General features: G+C 39.5%; 2 protein-coding genes and 1 long non-coding RNA gene across 4 annotated transcripts in view; 2 read left to right on the top strand and 1 right to left on the bottom strand.

Moving 5' to 3' along the window:
• Positions 1-12,750, bottom strand: part of LOC106950986 (uncharacterized) — a 20,724-nt gene extending 7,974 nt beyond the window's left edge. The window contains exons 1-2 of the long non-coding RNA XR_001425723.1: positions 12,738-12,750; positions 7,838-7,842 (exon numbers count right to left, since the gene is read on the bottom strand). This is a non-coding gene — a long non-coding RNA (uncharacterized LOC106950986). The remainder of the gene's footprint in view (positions 1-7,837; positions 7,843-12,737) is intronic.
• On the top strand, positions 5,696-11,011 carry LOC106950984 (MARVEL domain-containing protein 2-like). Its single transcript, XM_015038199.1, has 6 exons — positions 5,696-5,984; positions 7,538-8,657; positions 9,829-10,031; positions 10,127-10,298; positions 10,421-10,471; positions 10,787-11,011. Exons 2-6 carry the CDS (start codon positions 7,539-7,541, stop codon positions 10,901-10,903), a joined length of 1,662 nt encoding a protein of 553 aa, XP_014893685.1. The 5' UTR covers positions 5,696-5,984; position 7,538; the 3' UTR covers positions 10,904-11,011.
• The window catches only part of LOC106950985 (occludin-like), a 17,723-nt gene continuing 12,583 nt past the window's right edge, over positions 12,368-17,507 (top strand). The window contains exons 1-5 of one of the 2 annotated variants that reach the window (XM_015038201.1): positions 12,368-12,446; positions 13,395-13,671; positions 14,855-15,419; positions 15,880-16,083; positions 16,189-16,350. In XM_015038201.1, coding sequence (XP_014893687.1) covers positions 14,871-15,419; positions 15,880-16,083; positions 16,189-16,350 — 915 coding nt within the window. In that variant the 5' untranslated portion in view covers positions 12,368-12,446; positions 13,395-13,671; positions 14,855-14,870. Of the gene's footprint in view, positions 12,447-12,741; positions 13,672-14,854; positions 15,420-15,879; positions 16,084-16,188; positions 16,351-17,507 lie in introns of those variants that run through there. The other variant, XM_015038200.1, reaches the window with a different exon arrangement.

The following is a 17,507-nucleotide window of genomic DNA, read 5'->3' as shown; positions in this document are numbered from 1 at the left end:
TATATATATATATATATATATATATATATATATAGAGGTTAATTTTGGCCCAAACATCAGCAATGCATGACATGAGCTCCTAACCTACAGCAGTGCAATGTCACACTCATACCAGATGATCTGGATTTGATAAGAAAATGTTTATTTCAGTTATTAGAGACTTGAGGTTTGACTTTGAGTTGACCCCCAAAATTAAGACTTCATTCAGCTTTGGGTGTAAAACCTCAGCGTTGACTTGAACCTCAGAGAAAAGACTTGAGACTCAACTTGGATTTCAGAAAAATGACTTGAACATCTCTGTACCTGACTCAGAAGATGTCTTGTCGCTGCCTTGGGCAGAATTGAATAATGCTGAATGATATATGTTGCATGCTGGGTTTGATCTAAGCCAGATGGTTATACCAGCCGCTCAACATACATCTTGTCTTTCCACATGGTTTTGTAAAGAGTAAGGACTGATTTAGGTCCCATTTGAAGTGATGTCCAAAACAGAATATTCCTTCTGGATACTAAACATGGTAGCTAACTGTACAAGTAAATGTATTTGAATGATTTAAAATGAAGACCAACAAGATAATATTTGTTTCATTTTAAGTTGGGAAACTAGGAGGTAACACCCTCTGATGAAATAGTTCATTTTGTTCTTACACACATAAATGAATACCTGCAGAAACACTAGTCACAATTTGTCACTTCTCAAGAAGGAAATCCTAACTTTTTTCAAATGAAAGGAATTTATGATGTTATTCTTACAACTGTAGATGAATGAAGGTGAAAGTATGGCAGACTCTTTCATTATCCTGACTAGTTGCAGAAGGGGCATCAGTACATACCTCAGCTGAATAATAACACATCCCAACAGCAGTAAAACTGTAACCCAGTCATTGTTCTGTGTACACTGCCACATGATGCATAATGTACATTGTAGCACTGGAATAAATCAACTCTTCTGGATGGCAAACGGAATCGCCGTGTTTCCAGTATATTCTTCACTGTTTTGTTTTTTCTTTATTTTGCAGGTGAACTTTTGTCTCAGTAAGAAGAAATTCTATCCATTAAAACCATTTTCAGCAATGACTATCACCCTGTTTTCTTTGCTGTTAAACATGAACCTTTTCTTTAAAATAATCATTTCTGGAGTATTTCACATTCCCCTTCCCGCGAAGACGGGAAGTTCAGCAGCCTAACACCAACTGTCACACTCAAAAGGATCGTTGGAAAAATGTGTTGACAGATACAGACATCACAGTTTTTTTCCTCCTGTGAAACTGTGAAGCAATCCTAAAACATTATTACAGGAAAACGTATTGATAAAGATGTAAACAGTGCTCAGAAGGGCGCGCAGCTGTCGGGGCGCTGTTCCAGGGTGAACTGTGAACTGCAGACAACACCCACATTCACACACAGTGCCATTAATGCTCAAATAACAAGCTACTATTTGTGTCCACATGCACAAACAAGGCTCAGCCTGGTTAATTACAGTCAATTCAGCAGGGATTTGGCAGCAGACCGATACCCCGCAAGAGTGGCAGTCATTCACCCTGTAGTTGTTGCTACACAACCCCATGCAGACACATGCAGCAGGAGAAACACAAAGAACAGCTCCACTGCAGACTAAATGATGTTCTTGCTGCTCCGGGATGATAAAGATCATCTGAGATTTTGAATTGTGAACCAGATTAAAATCTTGCTTCCCAGTGCAAATAAAAATGCACTGGGAAGCATCAGTCTGGTTGCAGCAGATGCCCAGTGCTGATAACATCCTAAGGAGGTAAACCTTCAGCTGTTTTCTTTTGTAACAACAAAAATTATGTTAATTTGAGAAGCAAAACAAAAGTTTTATAGTTTTACTTTTTATCAACAAATATGCTAATGATTTAAAACACATCTGGATAATGAGCTGTAGATTTCCAGTGCATGATTTCAAAAATACAAATTTTTTTTAAAAAATGCACTAAAGAATAAAAGGGTATTTTGAAACAATGACATCACCAGAGGAAGAACAGCTGAGCATTAATAAACTACATGAGAGAAAGAATAGATGGATTTAGTCAAAAATTCAGGTTCATTCAGTCTGCATTCAGGCTGCAGGAGGTTCAGTCTCGGAGTCCAATTCCAGTGACAATGAGCTGCTACAAATCTGTTGATATCTCCTATCAGATTGGTTTCTGTCCATATTTACAACTTGCACAATGAGTAAATGCTTGATTTTGCTTTTATCATTTTAAAAAGTTAAGATGTCTAATACAGTTGGAGTGTATGTCGCCTGAACTCAACATCTCTGATGCTCTGCAATAGTAAAATCTCACTGTTGCAGTCTGCCTTCACAAAGACTTTTCATGTGGTTTGTTTTAACCAGTTTCCCTGGTGACAATGACACATACGTTTGTGCGACTGCAACTCATGATTATTCTGACAATTAACTGATTAATTTGACTTTTTTTTAAATCTGCAGATGTTTCATTTAACCACTTAAGCCTCTATTGCACAATATTAAAAATAGACCGAAAGATGCAAAGAATTCAGTTCAGTTGTTGCATTTTTATTGCCTGAAATGCAACAACGGCATTCCTTTAGGGAACGTGTAATTATCTGTAGTAAATGGTCCATCTGAAGCTAAGAAATATTTGTATTATCAACATTTGAAAAGCTCATGCTTGGCTTAACATCAATACAGTTGTAGGGCTGAAATGTTGACCAATTTTAGGATTAACCAATTAATAACTGATAGCAAAAGAAGCTTCACAGAAGACTTTTACACTGGATTTGAAGCCAAAACTATGACACTCTGGGAGTTTTGGGTGGAACAGATTTAAAGACAAAGGTGTTTTTTTTGGGGTTTTTTTGATGCAACATTTAAGATTTGTACAGTTTTGGCTTAATTATTGCTCTGATAATGTTTTTCTGTCAGCAAATATCCATTATTGAGTCTGCATAGTGATTAAATGCCTGTAACAATTAATCAGTTACTAAATTACAATCATTTTACAAATCAGTTTGTCCAATTAATCATTTTAGCACTATATGGTTGTAATGTTCTGCTGCATCAGCTCACAATGCAAAAAAAAAAACAACAAAAAAAAACCTGAAGCATATAAGCAATTAAGAACTAGAAAAACACAAATGGATGTTTTTAGAAGAACTCCGATAAGCTGCCTTATTGCCTTATGCCATGTCACCACAGACAAATCCTGTGTGGAATCCCATTTTGGAAGGATAAATAAGTTAACTATTTACAGCAAAACAGAACAGGAACAACATGTTCCTTCAGTGCTACACTATATCTAAAATGAACTGCATTTATTTGATAAAAAATAAAGAAAAGTCTGGATGGTAGCTTCAAACGTCTAAACACTCAGTGAAAAAAACACGACAAAGGAAAGAAGCAGCCTGAACGCTGAAGAACAACGTGGGAAGGAGCCAGTGTGTGAGGAAGCTGAGGTTAATCTCACTGTGAAAAGATCCTTTGGGAACAGCTTGTGGCAGGCAGGAGGGAAGTTTTTATTAATTTATTAAATTTATCACAGGCCACACTTCTCTGTCTGCATGACCAAAGAGGGAGCAGCGGACGGTTGCATACACTTAATATCCTCATATCGCCTTCAGCTAACGTGGTTAGGCATACACTTGGGAAAATCAGAGCGAATGGGTTTATTGATTTTGCTTTTTGGCCACTTTAATACTCACTACTGTCGGGGAGTGGCTGTGGAAGACCTTTTCATTCCACCGAAGATCTTTTCACTATAATTTCTTTCAGCACCCAACAGTTTTGAACTCTTTCTGTGTTTGTGTGTGTCTAAACATTTTGGTCTCTTACCCCTCCCTCTGAGAGATCTGAGGCGGAATAAACAGATACAAATGTTACTGTCTGTTTGAAGCTGCCAAAGCTCTCCCTCCTGCTTCATTTACCTGTAAAGGAAGCAGAGCATCTGTCCATCTAAACATCCAGGATGCAGATTCTTCACTTCAATCACATTCCACAGGAAGATGCATTCACCCAGAGTCAGGATGTGCGTGGGTATACAGGTAGAGTCCTATAATTCTTGTCAGGTTGTCGTTCACATGACAGAATCATTTCAGCCAAGGCCAGAAAGTTAAGATCTATGATCCCATCTTATACTTTATGCAGGATGTGAAAAAACTCACTAACTTTATCCACATAAACAGCCATGGCTGTTTGCACTGACAGCTTCCATCACTCAGCAGAGCTTCACATGACAGTGCTTGACGATCAGCCACACAAGCACTGAACGGGACTAAAACGAGCTGTAAAGGGACAGGAGTCAGTGACCTTTCACAGTCAGTACCAGTGGTTAGCAAGCTGCAGTTAAATGTCAGAAATGACTGCAGATTTTTATGAAGTATATCACAAGTTAACAGGGTAAATTCTTTTTCACCCGCCTGCACATAAATAGAACCCTCACCCCTCCACACACACACACCCCCACACACACACACAGTCATTACGTCTTTCTTTCTTCACAAGGACTTTGTATTGACTTCTATTTATATTACATTAATTTCTGTAGCCTAACCCTGAGCTTTACCCTAAATTTATTTCATATTCATTTAGAAATGACAATACTAATGTTTTAACTCAGGAGGAGTTCAGAAATCAATATTTGGTGGAATAACCATGAGGTTTTCAGTGAGGTTGAGTGCAGTGGACTCTTAATTTTTTCCAGAACTCTATGTAAACTATGAATCTTACACTATAATACAGAGTTCCTAGTACTTGCAGGACAGATGCCTCTGCCGGCAGAAGAGCACATGCAGGGGAGCAGCAGACGAGTGAGTCCCGGGCCAAGCCTACTGGTGGGACTCACTTGAGAGAGAGTGAGTTTTATTATATGTCTTGGTTGCATTGTATCGACAAAGCTTACTATAGTCTTCCTGAATGTGTGTTTTCCAGAGGGGCAGTGGACTGCAGATGTCCTTGCCTCAAGCTTGATGAAAACCCATGCTGTTTTTGGAAGGATCGCTGGCACAGAACAGATACACATTGTACAGTACAAGTCTCTGGGCCAGTCACGTGTTCAAGGGTGAGACTCAATGTTGAAGTGAAGATATGTAACTTAATGGGGGGGAGGACTTACAGGAGGTTTCTTTACCTTCACGTGCTGCTGTTTGCTCTTTGGAAACAATAAACCAAATTAAAAACCGCAAATAGTCAATAAACTCTCTTTGCTGCATTTATTTGTCATCTTATGTAACCATGCATGGCCACAGGGCGACGGATTAAAAACTATGAATCCGTAAACATGGGAAAGAAGCACAGCAAATCGGAGAGAGACAGTCAGCGTGAGATGGGGGAAGAGAAGCTGTAACATGCAGAAGTTTGCTGCCCTCTAGTGGCACACACTCTGTGTAGCACAATATGCCACACCTGTGATGGGGATGAATTATTCATAAATAAAAGGATGATAAAGCAGTATTTTAGATGGGATGTGACTGATAATATGCAGATTGTATAAATTATTGTCTCCAAGAAAAAGCCTAATCTTCTGCAGAAGCTGATAATTCAAAGTGATATTTTTAATACTAATAAACCTCCTGGGCTTTCATATGTACCCAGTAGGCTATGAAGCAGGTAGATAATTAGGTTTCCCCTCTTTTTCTAATCAAGAAATCAGTATCAATGTGATTTCCAGGAAGTATGGAAGGTATTAATGCCTTTTACCTGCAGGGAACACCAGTTTGATTCCCTGCTGCTACCTGTCTTTCTCTCCCACAGATTAACCACATAGTGCCAGTCGGCAGCTGCACAGCCGCAGTCAGGGCTTAATGATTAAGCGTTTACTCCCCTCGCAGCTCCCCACGCACTCTGGCTCATTGCCTTGTTTGAAACCTGTAGTGAGTCAACTGAGAGACTGGGCCTTGGTGGACACCGAGGCCATATTACTGTTTTTATCAACTATCCAGTTCCTCTAAAAGCAGCTTCTTAACCCTCTGCATGGCCACAGAGCTGCAACCAAACAGAGAAGGTAAGGATTTCTGATTTAAATGGTTTTGCTGTGTTGTTGTGAGTCACGGCTGTCTAGGCTACACTGGAGGCCCGCTGGGCTCCTTCTCTGATTTGTCACAGAGTAGCAGAGAAGAGGACATATTTGAAATGTTTGTTTATTTTTTTGTCTGTAGGAGTGATTAGTGGGTTTAAAGTAATTCTGAACGGTTTTGAACCAAGCAATACAGACTAATGGCGTTGACGTTTTTCAAAGTACACTGTGGTACTTGCTTCTGCTGATGGAAAAAGCTTCACAGTCGTCTCTCAGTTCTTTTTGTCTACAGTGCTGTGGAAAAGCAGTCGTATTGTGAACGTAGAAAAGTTCAAGATATACACCCAAAAGACTCCAAAGTCTATAATTGTAACACTAGCTACGCTTTAACCACAAAATTGTGCAATTTGAAACTATGAACATAAATTTGCTCAATAAAAACGCAACAATTAAAAAAAAATCTTGTTTTTTGATTAAATAAGTTTTTAAGCTATGATGAGATGGTTTCCTGGCTGCATCAAAACTTTTGTTTGCCTCTTGAATCATGTGATCAAGCAAGTGGCGACGAAGACGACAGGAAGTAGTAGGAGGATGATGATTTGTTTTTGTTTTTTCCAACAATGTGCAGATGTCTTCACCGGAGCGCTCACAGCATCACACAATTCATAAACAGTTGTGTCCAACGTGTTCTGTAGCTTTTCTGTAAAATCACCAACTATAATTTTCCCAAAACACCTCATACTAGCCACTCCCAAGTTGGTAGCTTGCTGCTCCAACACCTGAATAAGACGCCAAAGTGTGACTTCAGACTTTGTACACAAAATGGAAAACAGTTCAAAAGGAATGATTACTGGAACATTTTTCAGAGCCTCAAGTTCAGTTAAAGAAGCAGTATAATGTCAAATGAAAATGTTTGACCTTTACATCATCTTATAATGTTATTCCATAATATACCTGCAGTGTTTCCTCAATTCTTTCATGCATGTTTGAGAAATCCTTTAATCTCCATGGCAACCATTCAGCAATGCAAAACACCTGGACAGATTTAGCAACGCCTTCAGAGATGAAGCTCCTCCTCAGAGCTACTGCCTCACAGAGCAACCCCCTAATGACTCCCTCACTCAGCCCCTTCAGACTAGCCAGGAGCAATTAGCAACTGTGAAACTGCTGAGCTCCTTACGGGAGTTACTTCTCAGAGGACAAGAAAAGTTGTGTTGACTTCCTGAGGACAGAGTGTCAGAAGAAGAAGAGTTTCTAAAGGAGACAGAGGCCCAATTTCAAGGAATTATTACAATGTCAAGTTTCTTCTAAGTTTTATTTGATATTTACAGCAATTTTATAACAACCAAAGTTACCATAGTTACCTGATAGTGCTATAAAATGGCACTGTGGCTGGAAAACACAATACTGCTCCTTTAATAAGTGAAAAACAACATTAAACCAGCTGACAATGGAAGTGGTGCTAATTTTAGAAGCACATATTAACAACCCTCATACTTTTTTTTATCCTTGCCTCATAAAATTTTTAAATGTTCCCACAGCATGAAAAACTGGAGCACAAAATTCAAGGGGGAAGAATATGGAGGTGAAGACAGATCATCTTCTCACAACAAGACCCCCATCAGTCCAGCAGTTCCTGTATGGGTCACTCACACACCTCCGCCTAACCATGTGATGGATGACAGTGATGAAGACGGCATGTCCATGAGCCGCACATCCAGCTCTCCATCTGATGCTGAAAACAGCAAAAGGAGCATGAAGTCCAAACTGAGATCCCTCATTCCTAAATCATTGAGTGGGATCATAAATAAGCATGCAGGAGAGAGTGATTCTGAAACCACCAGAACTAGGATCCAGATTCTTCCCAATGGGACCAGGGTGAGCCCCCCAGTGAGTCCCTTCCTGGAGCGCAGGAACTGGGATGAGTCATCAGGGAACTCCACCAAAGACTCACAGAAGTCTTTGCTCAGACAAACCCCCCAAGAGTGTTTCTGTCAGAGCCTTCAGGAAGAGTCTCTGCTGACCAGCATCCACCCTGCAGAGTACTACGCCGCCAAAGTCGAGGTCTATCAACAGAAGTACTCTTATTTGAAATCATGGCCGGGTTTGCTCAGACTGCTGGCTGGGCTGCAGCTCCTGTTTGGCGGCATGGCATCTGCATGCGTCATTGCCTACATACAAAAGGACAGTGAGTGGTTCAACACCTATGGGCTCTACAGTGGAATAAACAACAATGGGCTCGGTTTGTCTGGGCACAGCTACACAGGGCCTATGACTGCCTTCGTTTTATCTGTAGCTGGAATCTCCTGGATGATTACTCTGAGTTTGCTAGTGACAGGAATGACCATGTATTATCGAACCATCCTCCTGGACTCCTCCTGGTGGCCCCTGACAGAGGCCTTCATCAACCTGGCCCTGTTCCTGCTTTACATGGCCGCAGGGATCGTATACATCAATGACTTGAATCGAGGGGGGCTGTGCCACATGACGATCGGGGTTAACCCCATCATGGCCAATCTGTGTCGAGTTGACGGAGGCCAGATGGCGGGAACGGCGTTCATCTTTATTAATATGATCATGTACCTGGGAAGCTTCCTGGCTTGTCTGAAGATGTGGCGGCATGAGACTGTTCGGAAGGTCAGGCAGAACGCTGACCAAAAGGTAAACCTGCAGAGGCTGATTCTTGCAGCCTTCCTTGCATGTAGATATAGGATGGAGGACTACTTGCATCACTTTCCCATTTTTTTTTCCTTTTAATTGTAGCAAAAAATCATCTGTTCATGATTACTATAAATAAAGAGTTTTTTTTAATGACAAATAATATGCAGTTCATGAACATCAATGATTAGATAGATAGATAGATAGATAGATAGATAGATAGATAGATAGATAGATAGATAGATAGATCTTTATTTATGTACCAATTAAGTTTACAGCAAAACAAAAAATCAACAACACAACAATTAATATTGAGCTAGAAGTTGTGGCACTAAATTCTCCTGCTTTGACAAATGGAGGTTAAAGCACTAAACTTTAACATACAGGTCCTAATATGACCAAAACAGTGAATAAATATACCAGTAAATTCATTGAACTTAAAAAAAAAGTAAAATTCCTCAGTAAGGGACACACTTCCGCCTAACTAAATTCAAGCCACCATTTAACTTAGTAGCTAAAATACAAACTGTTTCCATTAACTGTAGCACTATAAGACTAACAACATCTCCCTCTGAAAAAATTAAGGAGGGAAATGGCACTAAGAAAAAAATTAATATTTACATGTCATATCGGTTTTGGGTTTTAAAATAATTTTGCTTGTTTTCATGGAGAATGTATCAATCATCTTAAATAGTTTTTTTTAAGAAGAATTTGATCTTTAATCAACAAACAAAAAAGTTAAATTACTCATAATGAACTATATTTTCCAAAGTGTTCACTCGCCCATTAGTTCAAGACCCCACGTATAAACAAGATACCATGACGATGCTACCAGCGCTATACCAACTGTGGAAATGTATAAAGAAGACAGTCTGGCAACAATAGCAGTAAAAACTACTGATATGTTGTCTAATATAACATATGTTGCTAAATTTCATAAAAACCATTTATTTTAATATTAAGTACAATTATACCAGATTACTCTGTTTTATATCGCATCACAACCACACAGCTACAACCTGATCAGCTGATGTCAAGGAAACCACTAGATATGTCAAATAAGAGCAAATCTTGAAATTTGCTTCTTTCTCCTTAGCTATTTCTGTCTTGCAGAGAGTTTATTTTGTTAATCTTGTGCTATTTGGAAATTTTCCTCTTTTTCTTTTTGCTGCAGGGTGAGTTTAACCAGTCTATTTCCCTAAACACACAAAGAACAAAACAGATATCGTTCAGGGATGAGCCTGATAAACCTCTGAATAAAGACGGTAACTGCCAACCTGAACTCCCCCCTAAAGTCCGTAAATCAAGCGTCAGCCCAAACAGAGCTTCTGTGTCCAATGATACACCCAAAGTACATGTCATCGCAGATTACATAATGTAAGTTCAGACCTGAACAGTCAACAGCAATTACATGTACAGCATAAAGGCAGAATGAATTTGTATTCAACATGTTCTGTCTTGTTTCTTTCCAGTAAGTATCCAGAGATCAGATCTGAAGAGGAACGGGAAAAGTACAAGGCTGTTTTCAATGACCAGTACCTGGAGTACAAGGACCTTCACAGAGACATCATTACAACCCTCAATAAGTTCAGAGAGCTGGATACTATGGTGAATCAACTTCCCAGAAAAGGGAAGAGCTTGGAGGTAAGACTGATGGTTTCCATCCTGTGAATAATGATTTTCAGGGTAAATCACCTTTAGGCCTATTTAAACCAGGAGATTTGGATTTGGATTGTAAAGCTAATCTATTTCTATATTCTTAACAGGATCAACAGAGGATTCAAAATATTTTAAAAACGTATCAAGACAAAAAAAACGTAAGTGGAAGAGATTGCATCACAAAATATTAACTTGCTTATCTTTATTGATTCCACTGAAAAACAGATTTAACTCTTGTGATACTCAGGCTGTATGTTTGAGAATGTACGATTGCACAAACACTCCCGTAAAATGAGCTGTCCCATCAAAAAAAAAAAAAAAAACCTCTTTATGGATGTCAAATTATATGAAGTTTTATTTGAAATCATTGACAGAATTAATCAGACAATATTGGTGGAGTGGAAGTGAGAAATGAGAGGACGAGTACATTTTACAGCAATAAAGAGCAAAATGTGATGCGTGTGTTTTTACAGGATCCTACTTTCCTGGAGAAGAAGGAACGCTGTGACTACCTAAAAGCTAAATTACGGCACATTAAAAACAGAATCCTGGTTTATGACCAGGAGACCGCAGCCAATCATCGGACATGACTGGGACTACCAAATGCTATCATTTATTTTGTTGATTGCCGTCTTATTGTTGTGTACACTAGACATGCTATGCAAAAGGTTTTTCACTCCAAAGAACATGATATTTCCCCTTATATATATATATATATATATATATATATATATATATATATATATATACATTATTTCTCTTTCAACAGATGTTGATGTTTCCAATGTTGTCTTTGTTGTATGTGCTTTTATTGCAGTACAGCCGGGTTTTCCCATCCTTGAATATTTGTATATTTTCCTAAGTAAGGTATCAGTTTTTAAACCTGCCACCAGATCAAATGGACTAACATAAAGTACCACAGTTAAGCTGAAAACCAGATACTTCTTGGTATTGAGCCTGCTGTCTGCAGTCATGTTCATTACATTTCTTCAGTTGAGATCTGCTTACCATCAACTTCTCATTAAGCCCATATTTCTGTATTAAATATGTTTTTTTTAATGGTCTGATGTAATATTCAAATTTTAAATGTAATTTTTTTCATTACTTGTAAATGGCAATCATCATAATTAACAGAAATAAAGACTTGAAAACATCAATATGTGTGGAATGAATCCATATAATGTGTTTCATTTAGACTATTACTGAAAACCTAATTTATTTCAGGAACTTTATCGCTATTTTATTGATTGGATCTGTATCTATCGAAAATAATCTGCCTAATAAATGATTTATTTGATATTTTTTAAGCTTAAGAACTGAAAGTGAAGAAACATGATCTGTAGTGAAGCCTGGTGCTGACAGCGGCTGACAGTAGGTGGGGTTATTCTCAGTCTGCAGCGGTTGGATCCAGACAAAAGAGGTTCATGGTAACTGAATGTGTAACAGGATTATGGGTCACCAAGACTCACTGATGCACTTATGAAAACAAAGTTAGGTTCATGTTGTCTAATCCAGTAATAAATAGTAACGACTGGTTCCAGCTGTTCATAGCACATAACCATTTTTTCTAAAGGTGGTGAGCTACTGGACAGTAGCCACAGTTGCCCCGGGAGCTGTGGCTACTGACTGACAGATGCGAGGTTGCCATGCTCCGGCACCACCAGTACCAGACGAGGCGGGTGAAGTGTCTTGCTCAAGGACACTACAACTGAGCAAGATGGAGTGGGGGTGGTGGGTTTGAACCAGCAAACCACTGGATACAGGATGAACTCCTGCCACTTGAGGTGCTGTCACTGCACTTTTACTCTTTGTTTATGGTTTCTTGTTTCCTTAGTGTTTGCAGTTTATGTCAGCTTTAGGATTTTTGCTTCATCTGTGGTTCCCTGTGTCTCAGCTTTGTTTTTTTCTCCTTTCCTCAATTTACCAGTATACTTCCCTCCCCAGCTGTTTCACATCTCCTAATTTGGTTCTGCCTGCTCTCTTCCCCTGCTGCCTCTACTTACCTCTGATTAGTCCCTCTGTTTCCTGTACCTCTCTCTCCTCTCCCTCAGTGCATGTAAGCTTTCTAGCTAACATTCTTCCTCACTGGCTCCGTTATTCTCCGTGACTTTCAGTTCCTCAGCATTCAGTGTTGTAAGTTTCTATTTGTCATCTCTTCATTAAAAGCCATTTTTTCATCTGCAGGCTCACCAACCTGACTCACGATGGCAAGCTCACGATGGCAAGCTTCCCCCTTTTTCCTCTAGATGTAATAGTTGGAGTTTCCGGAGACCCCAAGACATACCCCTGAAATGAAGTTCTTTCTCCCTTCCTCTGTTGGTGTAACCGGATCTTTTTTGAGTTGTGCTTGTTATAAGTGAATAATTTGTCTGCTATAGTTTGTCTTTGGTAATTGACGGTTTCTCTGTTTACTCTAACAAGAACAGTAAACAAAAATCAACCACATTATGGACTGCCTGTTCCAAGTCATATGCAAAGCAAAAGTATATAACAAAACTAAAGCCAATTCTTGTTGCCTTTGTCATAAAGTTACATTATGGTTATGTAAGTAAAAAAACTTATGAAGTCATTTATTTGAGCACTGAGCTGACAAGGACAGCCCAAGGCATAAGTGAGTAAAGCAGCTGCTTAGGGACCTCCACACCACCAGGAGGTGCCCAAGAACACTAAGCTAATGTGATAAAAAATGTTATATATACTTAAAATAAGATTGAATGATACAAACTAAATGCTATTACACATGTAAAAACTATTTCTATATTGTTTTTATAGTTGTTAGACTAATAATGGTTAATCTTTTCATGTTGATGACTGCTGTCACTGTTGGGGTACTAACTTGTCAACTTGTTTACTGAAAATTTAGTGTTAAAATTGTTAAAATAATATGATACACCTAAATAACATGCTGCATTTCAAAATTAAAATATCTGTTTTAGTTTGTTATTCCTGTAAGATTAAAACCATTTACCCATAAGAACTCTGGTATGATGTAAGCTAACTACAAATGATGCTAATGACACCAGGTGTGTTACACATATAGAGTAACTTTAGAATACAGCATCTGGTGTCAAATCTGCTTAGGGCCCCAAAAAGGCTTGGTCATACTGACAGTGAATAAGTGAGTACATTTTGGAGCTGGACCCTGAGAAAGAGCCTCGGAGAGCCGGTGGGCTGGGGCTGAACTGCGTCCCTGCTCAGACACACGGAGACTCCGGGGAGGAGACCTGTCTGAGTCCGGCCCCAAAGGTGTCTGTTTACGGGAACCGACGCGAGTTGAAGGCGTGTTTCCAGTTTACCGCCGTCGGAGCGAACACTGATTAGAACCGGAGTGCTGCAACACAACCTGTGACCCGGCTGGGTGAGTGCCATGTTTCACTCTCTATCGAACACTTTTTAAAGTTTTGCAATTGTTAACTTAGAGTATCACAAAGTTCTGCTAAAAAAAAAAAAAATAAAATATTTCTTCCGAGCAGGATATAAGTTAAGTTCTTTCTCTTTAAGTATAAATTAAATAAAGTTCCAGGAAGCAGGAGAAGTGAAACATTAGACTGTCAAACTAACATGTTTTCATGTCAAGTCCAGTTGAGACATGCAGTTTCCAGAAGTAAGATACACTATTGACCAGCAACTTCAGAGAGTTCTGACCCAGCTGGCTAATCTTATATCGGAGCTTCACCTCTCGTGGTTGGCTGGCTCCCAGCGGGGCCCTACAGGTGTCATACAGTGAAGAAGCAGCACAGGGGGCCACACACGGCCGTGGTTCTGCCCCTGCCTGCGGTAAACAACACGCATGGTTGCCCCAGCTCTGCCTCCTCTCTGCTGTCTGAATAATTGAAGCCTGCTGGGTTGAGTTCTTCTGTGGAGACAAGGTGCGGGTCATCAATACTGGAGAGAGTGTGGAGGTGGTTCAGGAGCAGGGAGGCGCATTATGAAGCATAAACATGAAATCACTAAATCACTTTGATGATGCTTCTATACAGCTCTGGAGAGAATAAAGAACCCCATTCATGGTTATTCCACCAAATATTAATGTCTGAACTCTTCCTGAGTTAAAACGTTAGTATTGTTGTCTTTGCATTAATTGAGGTCTGAATCTTTTTCGTTATTTTGACCATTTCTCATTTTCTGCAACTAAATTTTTGCTTGGAATTTCAGAGACATGCTGTCAGTAGTTCATAGAATAAAAGAACAATGTTCAAATAATAAAACCAGAGAAAGAAACTGGTCATTTTAAGTTTGTGTGTATATATATATATATATATATATATATATATATATATATATATATATATAATCTCTACATCTCACATTTATCTCATAATAATTTATCAATTATCAAGTATCAATTTCATATAATGATACTTATTTCTCTAACTTCACAATTATGCCCTCTGCGATGTTGGCGTAATAAAATAGACTGTAGTTTGTAGTTACAAACGTGACAAAATATGAAAAAGTTCGCAGCATATGAATACATTTACAACACACCAAATGTTTTGATTTGCTGACTAGTTTTGACCATAATTTCCTTTCTGTTCTAGGAATATTCTCAGAAACATGTATGAGCCCCGGTACTATGACAGTCCCCCTGTGTACAGTCCTCCATACAGCACCACCTCCCACAGTCTCTGCCCCCCAAGAAGCATCCATTCCCCTCAGAGCCAGTATGTCTCCTATGCCCACCAGCCTCCTCCTGATTCCTACTACATGGAGGGGCAGCCGCAACACTTCTACAGGTGGTTCTCTCCTCCAGGTTTTGTTAAAACCTTCCAAGGAACCACAGCAGTCATGTGCTTCATTATCTTTGCCTGCGTGGCTTCAACTCTGGTGTGGGACATGAATGGGTTTGGGTACGGGGTATACGGTGTTGGGGACGCAGCCTCTGTGGGCGGACCCAGCTCGAGTTATTATGGAGGCAGTTATGGCTACGGCGGCTCCTATATGACGCCGCAGTCGGCCAAGGCAGCAATGATTTCCATGGTGGCTGTCAACTTCCTGGTTTCACTGAGTTTCCTGGTGGGAAGTTTCTCCAGGTCCAGGATGATGCGAGGGTGCAGGTTCTACCTCACCATTTTCATCTGTGACATCATCCTGGCTGTTCTTCAGGTGGGTTCTCAAACACAATACATTATATTGTAATGAGACACTGGGCACTTTCTAGGATTACATGTGAACTATGTTCCAATAAGAAAACTCACTCAGGCCACTATTTTGAAAGTTTGGCTCTCATATCTTGGTTTAATGGGGTGAGGGGCGAGGTAAGGGATTCTCTTCACATAGAACTCATACATTTTTGGAGCTTTGAAGGAAAAAAACAGTCAGATCCATCTCTTTCAAAATTAATCAGCTTCATAACTGTTGATTAATGCAGCTTCAAGCTTGATCAATACATTTTCCAACATTGCCCCCAGAAAGTAGTGACAGACTGAAACTTTTGGGTTCAGATAACATGATTAGAAGTAACGCAGGGCGTCTCTGGTTTTGTGATTTCCAGCTCTGCCTGTTTTATGAAGTTGAGGGAATGATTAAAACTGCTGTGACTAAATGGGCCTCTTTTGGTTTTCAGGGCATCATCGATATCATCTTTGTGATCGGGGTGAACCCCATGTCTCAGAGCTCACAGAGCATGCTGTATAACCCCATGCTTAGAATGTGTCAGAATATCCAGGGGACCCCGAGTCTGAGCGGCAGTGTTGGGGCCGGTTTCCCTGGAGGCTTTCCCATGTACAATCAATACCTTTACCATTACTGTTTCATGGACCCTGAGGAGGTCGGACTAGTAATTTTACTCCATTTAGTTCTTTAGTATTTTTTTTTTTCAAACCAGTTTGATTTGATTGGATAAATCCTAATGTCTAACTTCCCCTTTGTTCAGGCAGTGGGGTTTGTTCTGGGCCTGCTGGTGATTGTAGCTCTGTCTATTTCTGCTTACTACGCGTACAAGACTCGCAGCAAGATTTGGCGCCATGGAAAATCAAACATCTTGTGGGATGAGCCGATAGTCAGGCTGTCAGACGGGCATGATGTTCTGGACTGGGTGAGTGTGTCTCTCTCTTCTTATTGATTTTTAATAGACACACTGTAATGTAATGTCACATGTGGAAGATCCTCCCCCCACACACCCCAAGCTCCCTGCTGCAGGGCAAAAAATTGCTCGATGACGATGACCACCGTTGATTTTAGCTGTCAAGTTGTCAGTATAACGTGCTGAACCTTAAATGTATGTATGATTTATAAAAGAAAAAGGGATGCAGTGCTTTGCTACTTACTGTCAACACAATGACAAATAAGTTCCAAGAGTATCACATTTCACAGGTCAGTAACAAGTTTTAATAAACAAGAATAATGAGGGAGACAGAGGATGGTCAGTTATGCTAACCTGACTTTGACAACCTTAACATCAAGATGCGCTGCATAATTCAGTGTTTCGATTCAGATAACAAAAGAAATAAGGTGACCAACACACCAAATCTTTAACAGATCATCAACAGAGCAGGTGTTTAAATTGGCTAACAAGCCACTGCTGTGTTCAGATGATCACTTATTAATAATCACAAAATAAACATCAAGCCTAAAAACGTAATACTGAAATGGACTGAATGTTCGTGTGGAAAATAACTGCAATTTTTTGGTAGAGCTGTGTCAGCCAATCGCTATGGCAACAGGTATGTGTGTAGTGTAAAGCTGACACAGATAGATGGGAAAAAGAAGAGTATGAGTGGTTTTGAGTTACTCTTCAACAATTTTTCTTTATTACTATTCCTATTCTCTGGCACACTGCACGAAATTAATAATACCTACATATCCAGGTTTCATTTTGTTACCATGGCAGCACGTAAAACAATAGTCTTTTTGCCCTTCAGCGTTATGCGCATGCAAAAAATTCCCGGTTGTAAATGATAACATTCAACCTGTCTTTAGAGGTTATTCTTGTTTTTCTTGCAGTCTTTCTCAACTGAACAAATAATGGCAAGACAATGTTACCCTAAACCTAAGATTAGTCTTATACATCTAATGGCAGCTCTCGTGTCAAATGTTCTGTGGTTGAGCCCCTAATTCATCACCCTAATATATCAAGCTGCTTATTGTCATGTCTTGTGTTTTTTTTTTTTTTTTTTTTTTTTTTTAATTTTAAATAGTGAGAGACATGGATTTTTTGACTACGGGCCCCTCTAGGGGACTGGGGGATTTTTT

This window comes from Poecilia latipinna, unplaced genomic scaffold (assembly GCF_001443285.1).
Source record: "Poecilia latipinna isolate Pla-1442-1.1 unplaced genomic scaffold, P_latipinna-1.0 Scaffold433, whole genome shotgun sequence".
In the NCBI taxonomy this organism is placed as follows: domain Eukaryota; kingdom Metazoa; phylum Chordata; class Actinopteri; order Cyprinodontiformes; family Poeciliidae; genus Poecilia; species Poecilia latipinna.
This window is presented reverse-complemented; position numbering and strand designations above follow the sequence as displayed.